Source organism: Chanos chanos, chromosome 16 (genome assembly GCF_902362185.1).
Source record: "Chanos chanos chromosome 16, fChaCha1.1, whole genome shotgun sequence".
NCBI lineage: Eukaryota > Metazoa > Chordata > Actinopteri > Gonorynchiformes > Chanidae > Chanos > Chanos chanos.
In genome coordinates, this window is record NC_044510.1 from 14,081,614 (window position 1) to 14,091,613 (window position 10,000).

At 44.2% G+C, this 10,000-nt stretch overlaps 1 protein-coding gene across 1 annotated transcript in view; it reads right to left on the reverse strand.

The window, feature by feature from the left end:
- klf5l (Kruppel like factor 5 like) overlaps positions 1–5,455 on the reverse strand; it is a 10,642-nt gene extending 5,187 nt beyond the window's left edge. Inside the window, exons 1-2 of the mRNA XM_030793195.1 lie at positions 5,291–5,455; positions 6–813 (exon numbers count right to left, since the gene is read on the reverse strand). Coding sequence (XP_030649055.1) covers positions 6–813; positions 5,291–5,455 — 973 coding nt within the window. The remainder of the gene's footprint in view (positions 1–5; positions 814–5,290) is intronic.
- Between the last annotated feature and the right edge of the window lie 4,545 nt (positions 5,456–10,000).

Below are 10,000 nucleotides of genomic sequence, written 5' to 3' on the forward strand. Positions count from 1 at the left end.
TTTACCAGGATAGTCGCAGTGGTGGATCCTCCTCTTTTCCAGTTCTGGATTGTTCCGTCGGTTGTACCTGGGTCCCGTCAGGACGCCCTGCCCGTGGGTCATGAGAACCGAGTGGGGGGTCATCTGACCCATCTTCAGGCCCAGTCGGGGCTGGTACGGAGGAGGCGGGGGTGTTTGGTGTGCGGCCGTGTTGATCAGTTCGCTCTGGTTCTCCGGGCTTCCGGGCTGGGAGTTGGGCGGAGACGGCGGGAGGCTGTGAGGCTGAGGGGAGGGGTAGAACTGCTCGGGCATGAGGAACTCGCCCGTCGGGGTCGTCATGGCGACGCTGCTCAGGTTGAGCATGGTCCTGTCCACCGTGCTGCTTCCCGACTGGCTGTGGGACAGGGTCATGGTGAGGTCGCCGGCGCCGGCGCTCACGGGCATCTGGTAGACCTGGGGCTGCTGAGGGCCGATGTGAAGGTCGTCGGCGTGACCGACTTCGGGTTTGATGAAGAGGCTGTTGACCGTCTGGGGCATGCTGAAGACGGAGGTGAAGTCCGGCAGCGTCTGGGTGGAGCAGGAGGCGGCGGCCTCCACCCCGGGTTCCGATTTGATCTGTTGGACCATGGGTTTGGCGGGACGGTACAGCCCCGTGCGGAGGTGTGTGGTGTTGGGCAGGATCACGTTGATGTTGAGACTGTACGGAGCTGGCTTCTCCTCCGAAAAATACTCATCCACCACCGACGCGCTCTCGCGCCTGTATTTCTTATCCGTCGCCGGGGGAGACAGCAACGGGCCACTCTGCGGTAGATATTTATCCATCTCCATCCGTGTCTGAGACAAAGGGAAATGAGAAGAGAGAGATATGAGCTGAGGATGTTCTTCAAAACTGATTTGTTTATCAAACAAAAACACGGTCTCTTTCTTTTTCTCAGTCGCCGCCTGTTCAATTTACTTGTATTTTTCAGATGGTTTCATTTGTGACTTAGGTTTCAATGTTGTTTTCCACGCTTAGATGTTGTAGTATTTAAATGGAGAACTACATGAGTGTGAACCTCGGAAAACGAGCCCTAACAATAGAACGGCCATGGTAAGATTTGTACCAAATTCGCAAAATTCATCTAACCACATGAGCAATTGTTCGGAGACTAGAGCGGCTGGGAAGATAAACTCAGTGGAGTTTCCCAATGTTGAAGTTTATCTGAGTATGTCACTCTGGAATTTGTGTCCGTAAAAAAAAAGGGCTTAAAACATGCAGAAAAGAGTTTGTTTAGTAGAGATTGTGTTGAGTAGAGACAGTAGAAAGCACAGCACGTTGTGCTGAGCACAACGTGAGTTTCTGACAAGTGGTTTACATGGCAAAACTAGACCTGTCTGGGCAAAGAGGTGACCTACGTGTGTCTGGTTTCCTATGACCATATTAGTTATTCCTCCAATGAGAGAAAGAGAGCGAGGGAGATAGAGAGCCTACTATTAATCTGTCCTGTGGGACATTGTGTCTCTTTGTGTCTTGGACTGGTTTGTGTCTATAGACTCGTTTCCAGCGGAAGAACATTCCTCACGGTTGAAATGCACATAGCATTACATGCGGTTGAGCTGCACCAGAAACAAACGAGAAAAAAAAAAAAGAGACATGACTAACAGAAACCTCCTGGGCAGAGTGACCATGGAAGATGGGAACAAAAGCAGAAACCAAAACAATGACATGCGATAGGAGATACCAGCACGACTACTGTGTAAAAATAGAGCGGCCGGGAAAAAAAAAAAAAACAACAAAAAACGAAGAATGGCTCGACAGGATGCATACGCCAAGAATCCTGTCGGAATTGATTTTAGGAGAAACAAACAGAGTGTAAAACGAAGAAGGAGAACGGTATAACATACGCGTGAATTACAAAACCTGCCTTTACAACGACTCCGCGCCGTAGGTTAGCCATCGCTTCTTTCGCAGCTTGCTGATTGCTCGAACAAAAAAAAAAAAAAAAGAAAAAAAAAGGCTCTCAAACTGCCCGTAATTGTTAGTTAGCTGGCAAAAAACAGGGCAGAAGCAAGCGCGTCTCAACAGTTTCTTCGCTGTCCTTCAGCCATTTTCAAATGCCAGCTATGTCAACATAAGACAGTTTTGTTTTTGTTTTTTTAGTTGTTTTTTGGGGGGGGGGGGTTTTGGTCAATTTCACCAAACTGATTTCCTTGGTAACCAAAAGCAACGTGTTTTTTACACTCATCCAAAGCTTCCAATATTATCGGAGCTTAAGGCATTTCTGTTCTGTGACATGTGAGGTCACCCGCCCTCTTCATAGCGTACAATGTTGACACGGGAAAAACGTTTCAGGTTACAGCTTAAAAGTCCTTTACCAAAGCCAAAACCTGACTGCCTGACTTTAAAGCACTCGCATCCACACCCCCCCCCCGCCCCAAAAAACAAAAAAACCAAATCAAAACCTCAACAACGTCCAAGCATGTCAAGAAAGGCAAGACCGGGTAATTAACGAGAAATGTCTTTGGCTTTCTGTTCAAACTTTGGCAGGAAAGATGACGCTGCTTTCAGGTCTAAGGACAAATGGGTCTCTTGTGTTGGTGTAATGCTGGCACACAGGAGAGTGGCCTTTGGGCATAAACGCCCTGGCTACCATCAGTCTGGGTCTCTCTCTCTCACTCTCTTTCTCTTTTTGTGTCAAGAGAACAGAATGCACCTGAACCCTGGCCTGAGACCAAGTTTGTTAATCATTAGAAGACATTTACAACTGCTTAGTTATGTATTTTAAAGCAGATAACAATACAGAGAGAGAGAGAGAGACTGTACATGTCTCTTCACACATACTGATCGCCTTTAAGTTTCGAGGTCTCCACTTCACTCTGTGCTAAGAAATGCACAAAGGCTTCGGGTTGGGTTACATCACATTTCGATATAGGTTAAAAACCTACACTGCATCACCTGTTCTCAGTGCAGACTGAACCATTGTTTAACAGACTCCTTATGTGAGAGGTGACCAGTGTTTTCCTTGGGTGAATTTTGCTTTTACCGGTCGCCTGTTTTAACTTCCAGTTTCTAATCAAAAAACCTGAGCTCTTTGTTAAACTTGTCAGCTGTAGCCTACCAGTTCACAGGAGCCTCTGCTGTGACCACATTCATTCTTAGAGAAGGTAGGTTAAACCAAAACGTCCAAAGACCCCTTTTTTCCCCCCTAATTGCAAAACAAATGGTGGTGTCTCTGTACTAATTGGTTTTTATGGTTGAGAAGAATGCGAGCAGTTGTAAATTCGTCGACAAATCCCCCATAAAAACGACCTGATAGTATCCTTGTCTGCTTGTTGAAACCATAATGATACAAATCATCCGAGGACAGCGGGACGGAAAAACAAAACCTTTGAGACCAAAACGATGTTTATGGCCGAAGAGGGGGGAGGGGGGGGGGGCAGATAACGGCTGTTTTGGCTTCTCCAGACAGTGACCTGTACGGTAGCCATTTTAACTCATTTTCGAGGAGGGAGTGGGGAGGTAAATGGGGGCACTACGTTACAAACTGGCATGACTACTGTTGACCATAGACCAGACTGGGACTTCAAATATGCTATCTTGACAGAAGAATGCGGACAGTGACTAAGCGACCACGTAAGACGTGACATCTCACCGAAAACAGATATGACTCAACGAAGCAATCTAGATTCATGGCGGCGCCAAGCTTCCATAATATACAATCTGGTGTAACCTCACAGTTGTGACTCTCGTGTTAGAGGGTACTGCTGTAAGAGGCTAATTTTTCATTAATTGAAATGAAAAAAAAAGATAAGTACATACATAATTAAATAAAACAGTTCAGTGAACTAATTCACATGAGATGTCCTGTCTGTGTAATAACTGATTAGCTACATGGAGCATCAGAGTGGTGGCAACCGTAAGAAATCGTCGACTAATTTATATTCTCGTAACGATCGTTTTTTATTTGTCAAAAAATTCAATATAGAACACCAACGTTCAAATCTGCTACCATATTACCATAGAGTGCAAGTAATTTATTGACTTAAGATATGGAAATGAGCACATAGCCGCATAAATTAGATGTAATCAAGCGTAAACGAAACAATTTGTGCCCCAATGATAAACTCATTTTGCAAGGGCATTACTTTCTTTAAAAAAAAAAAAATCTCATGCGAGTTTCGTTAAAGGTCTCGAGCGATTAAGACTGATAAACTTGGCCTAAATTGCCTAAATGTTAAAACGCGAGATACGTACTGCCGGGAACTGTACACACTGCACAACTGCAGAGACCAACTCTTATTTCTCGTCTCAGCATAAGTTACTTTCGCTGCCACGTTCTTCAGTCAAACCTCAGGCAATCTGTAAGACTAAGAGTCTAAACTCTGTCCTAACAGGTCCGACGGCATATTGATGCCACAGTTGCGTCAGGTGAGAAACAAGGCTTTGAAAGTCATAATTTATAGCGTCAGAAAAAATAGGTTAGTACGTTTTCCAGCAGTTTTAATGTTTCAAAACGTTCTAACGTTTTCCTGAAATCTAAAGTCTCTCAGTGCAGACAAAGGCGCTGTGTGCACGTTAGTGTAGGCTTTCGATTAGTCTAAATGTTAGTCTCTATCTTTTATTCACGTATATAGGCCCCTGTATTTAGTTCTCAGAGAAACTCAACCAGACTACCGCTCGCTAAATATTTTAAGAATATAAAGCCAGTCCAGCCTTTAACTGTTTCATATAGTTTAGCTCAAATACTTGTGCAAGAACTTCATCAGGTTTCTTTGACCCTCACCTAAAAAGATGAATTTTGCAGTGCAAGTCTACTGAATCATTCAGCAACTATTCGCTTTGTTGACTCGCGCAACCTGTGATGACACGCAGAGCCTTAACCAAAACCAACCTTATACAAGATCAACCATGATAATAACAATTATTTATTTATCGATTGATTTATTTATTTATTCATTCATTGATTTACTTACTTACTCACTTACTTCACTTATTTATTTAGACCAAGCTACGGTCTGCTCCAATCACGTAAATAAAACCATAGGCCAAAAAAAGCATCAGAAGCTTCAAAGGAAACTGACCCAAACCAAAAGAATCAAACCTAGAAACGCTATCCACTTGCATTAACTCGTCTTTTGCAATCTTTTTTTTACGATGAAGAACGATTGAAGGAGATGCAGTCTCCTTAAAATAATTCCCTGACGCACGGATTGCTCAAAGTGTGTAAGTGCATAATACGATATTTTATCGGTTCAATGCGTTAAGGAGTAAAATAAAAAACAAACAAAAAAAATAAAAAATATGATTGAGACGGACTGGGCCATGGAATACCTGGGCCATTTCCGCCGGACTTGCAGTTATTCTCACCGAAGGTTTAACTTCCTCAAACACGGACGAGTCCTCTCCGCCGTCTGCGTTAGACATCCTTACGGGTTTCAGTTGTGTAAAAACGACCCTTTCTTCTGTGTGCGGGGCGCTTAATCCTATACTCGCCATATCTCGTAACGAAAAAAAAAACCTAATCAAAAAGTGTGTTTGGCAACTCCTCAATATCGAATGTGCATTAAGGGGAACTGTCAGTCCTCTACGACAAAACCAACTGAACAGAACATCCAAGTCTCCCTTCTCTGGCCATCGGTCTGTCTTACCTGGTGAGAAGTAAGGTGTCGTAGCAGAGTGGAGTATGAATGACAAATACATTGTCCAATCAGAGGAGGGGAGAGCTCTCTTGTCCAATCATTGAAATCGTTAGGTGTGTCTCACCTGTAGAGAGGCGAATGCCTTGAGACGCATGGAAATTCACCACGGCCAATTGTTTTAGCGTCATGTGCATTCTTTTTGTGTATTTTCTTAACTTTGCAAATCCAGTTTAAAAGGGAGAGGTACAGTTAATGAAGCATCCATCGTTTTCTTAAACTTGCAATCAGTCAAAAGTACATTTTGCCTTGATGTACGAAACACTCTCTCCAAATCAGATAGATGGTATCAGTTGTGGAACTCCTCGAGGAAGCCACTGCTATCACGCGGCCATGATAGTGGAGGCCTTGTTTACATGCGCCGAATCCTCGAGATCACAAAACGATTGTGGACGATGTTTTTTTTTTTTTTTAAATTAAAAGAAAAGAAATCCTCTCAACTTCGAGATACAATGTATTAAGCATGGTTTATCAAGGGTGGCTGAGAGATAATATTTGTGGTTTCATTTTGCAACATATCACATGCAAACATCGATTTTCACTCTAAAGAGCAGAGAGTTTAACACTGTTACCACATGTTTTAAGCATCACTGAGTAATTACCGTTATTACCTGTTCGTCTCTCTCTCCCCCAACATTGCGCACACTTTACATATTCACGCACACACACAGGTACATTACGTATACATATATGCACACACACAATCAGAGGTTAACTGCTTATACACATACATAAACACAAATATGTACTAGTGTGCATGCACATAGACACACACACACACACCACATATACACATGAACACACACACACACACACACTCACACAATGGGAGTAACCTCTATAATCACCCATGTAATGATCTATAGGTACGGAACGCGTTCCAAAACAGCATCACAGCTTTCAACATGATGTCACTGCTCTCAGAGTCCTGACATGACCCTGTGTCCTCTTTTTTTCTTTCCTTTCTTTTTGATGTTTTCTTTTTCCCACTGTCTTCTGTGAGACTTTAACTGTGTTCAGCGTACTGCGTCGTTTAACCTAACGTTCGGTGTCGGTACGGTTTTGTTGGACAAACTCTTCCCAAATGTAAAACTAACATGCTGGTCACGCTGACCCGACTCGCACGAAAACATTTTTCCTGCTTTAACCATGATGCGGTTTGACTGGCGTCTCAGTTATTATTAACCATGTGTCGGTATTGTTTGTCGTGTTGTAGTAGTTTTGTGATGAATGTAGAACAAATAAACAAAGATACAAAAGAAAAAAACAAACAAACAGAAATCTATGAAACAATGCAAGGGAAATCTGCTTGCACAACATTTCCATAACTAAAAGTAACTGCCCGACCAAAAAACATGAGTAGGAGTTTGAAATACAATTAAAAAACAACCAAACAAAAATGTCCACACCCTTCTACACATGTTAATGATAAATTATCGTGTTCTATAAGTCTCTCATCGCCATGGCGACAAAACTCACAGTGACAATAGATATGTCATGAACTGACATTAATTTACCATGCCTGTAATTTTGACGTGTCAGCGGCAGTCACGGGCAAACACAACTTCATATATGTTGATAATTTTTTTTTTTTTTTTAATCTGTGAGTCATTCACCACAGTTATTAAATTGGTTTGATTCCGCCACAAGGCGCTGACATAAATCCTCAGGTCATTGAATGTAGCTCTGGCAAACGATTTTGGTTTTCATTCACCACCGTGCACTCGTTCTAAACTCAAGTGAGACGTTTCAAATCTGTGGTGACGTTCGCGGTAGTCTATTGTCGTTTTGCTTCTCAGAGGCTGAAGAACAAGGATGAGATTCTTCTCTGTCAGGCTGAGTTAAAAGGTGTTGATATTGCCAGTGAAGTCTAAATCAAAACTATCCCTTTGTCTAGCTCGCGCATCTCGCTCAACGCATCACTTTTCAGTGAAATCACTCCTCCCACGCGGTTGTCATTGTGTTGAGTTTTTCTTCATCTGATGAAGTTGCTTCCCAAGCCCTGCATCTCGAGCCTGATCGAGCAAGCGTACCGTTCTTATCGCCGCCGAGTGTGTGTGTGTGTGTGTGTGTGTGTGTGTCTCGCGCACACGAAAGCATTCAGCTAATGCTAGCGGAGACAGTTCTCCAAGGCCTGGTTTTGTTAACTGCCTAATCACCTTTTTTTTCCCCCTTTACAAACACACACACAGAGAGGCTCGGAGGAGCACGGCCAGCCCTAGGGAAGGCTACAAAGGCAGTTTGGGGAGGTTACAAGGTGGAACAGAAACCGGATCTTCCACATTCCGCCTTTTTTATGACAGAGCCCTGGGACCAGAGAGCCAGAGTTAACAACTGATGTAGGCTGGACAGAGAGAGATAGAGAGAATGAAAGGGAGAGTGGGGGAGAAGGAGAGAGAGGGAGGGAGAGAGAGAGAGAGTTTACACCAGTGCCTACAGGTGCGTAGTCAACGTCAGGTCGCAGTATATGCTCTGGTCAGCATATAACTCATATGCTGAGCTCACAGGATCATGTTGAGGTGAGGTGAGGTCAGTTCAGGACAGAGCAGCATAGAAGGTTCTAGAAAACAACAACAACAACAACAATAAAACCCCCCCCCCCAGGGCTCGCGGTGGTGGTGGGGTCAGGTCAGGCTTGAGGGTAACGCTGTTCCATTGGCACTGTGTCAGTCAAGGACAGCAGTGCAGTTACACCCCCCCCTCCCCCACCAAGCCTCAGACTTCCTGCCGGGGACCGGCCGGCCGGTTTGATCCATTAGAGCGGTCGCTAGGGGAGCATTGCAAAAAAACGCGGACCAAGCGGACCTGTGCAGTGCATTGCAGATTCCCAAAGCAGAAAAAAGAAGGCAAACATACAGGCTGAATTGAGTTTTCTTGATTATCTGCTACAGAACATACCTGTCCATATGGGTAATACTTAATCAGTTACGCAAAAACAAACAAACAAGTGGTTCTCCCTTCATTCCCGTGTTAGGCTGGTCGCTAGAGCTTGGGGTTCACATGCAAAGCGCATTAAAGAGCGGTTTGAGCAGACAGACCGATGTTTGTTTAGGACAGGGATGTGTGAAGAGCCTGGTCTGGGGTGACAGTGGAGCGCACAGATCGACTGTAATCACTGTGATTAAGGGTTAAAAATGGTGTAACACCCCCCCTTACACACACACACACACACACACCACACACGCACACACCCCCCCCACTCACACAAGCACACACACACATGCACATCCCCCCCCCACTCACACACACACACACACACACACACACACACACTTCCTTACCCCACCATTGTAAAAGGAGAGGGATGGAACCTTTGGAAAATTTTCTCTTGAAAGAACATCATTTCCCACACTCGGACCTGTAGGGGTGACATTGCCATGGTGACACTATTGGCTCAGCCTCTGGTTTGTCTTTAAGGCCTTTCAATCAAATATTGCAGGTGCGCAATTGGGAAACACGGCGCCGTGACTGACAGGAGTTACAAAGATCTGATGCCCTTGAGGGAATCACTGTGAATTTCACTCCTCAGCTGGTCGTGTGAGAAAGCAAGAGCAAACGGCGAAATGCAATCACTTGCCATCACTTTCATCAGAGTGTTAATGAGTCAATATTTCAAAACTCATTTGCATGTAAGCAGCATAAGCAAAGCGTGTGCTAGGTATTAGTCAGTACTAATAGATCATCGTCATCATCATCAAAAAAAAAAAAACCCCAAAAAAATCATCATTTGTACTCCTTGGTCTTTCTCTTTAAGGAGGTTGAAGCGGCACCCAGATGTTGTGGACAGATGGAAACTGGGCTCGATCAGCCGTACCATCCAGACGATGAAGATGAGGAGACGGACGAAGATGCTTTCGGTCTGATCGGACGATCTGAGATCTAAGAGCCCAAGGTTTCATGTCTCTAACAGTTCCCTCGTCGCTCCATGGTCTCACTCTGACAGCAGGCCTCTGAGTTTCGTTAAAAACACTTGACTTTTTGCAGAACACTTACTATGAAATCCTCGGGCCTCGTTTATAAAACGTTCTTAAGCACAGGTTTGATCTTAGAACGTGCGTACGCTCAAATCCGCGCCAAAGTTCAGATTTATAAAAAATGGCCTTTGACGTGGAAAAGCACTTAGCTCCACGTCAGGTTCACACGTGGCATATGCACGGTTTTTTGTGTGTACATTAATTTTCTCTGAATCGCGCGTACGCACGTTTCAGAAATGAAGTGAGATCAAATGTAGGATGGTTTCTACATAACTTTCTTATAAACAAGGCCCCTGGGCTTTGTCTCTGCTGTCCTGCGTGTAGCTGGTCTGAAGCATAGAGTGCTTTGCCCATGTTTTTTTTTTTACCTG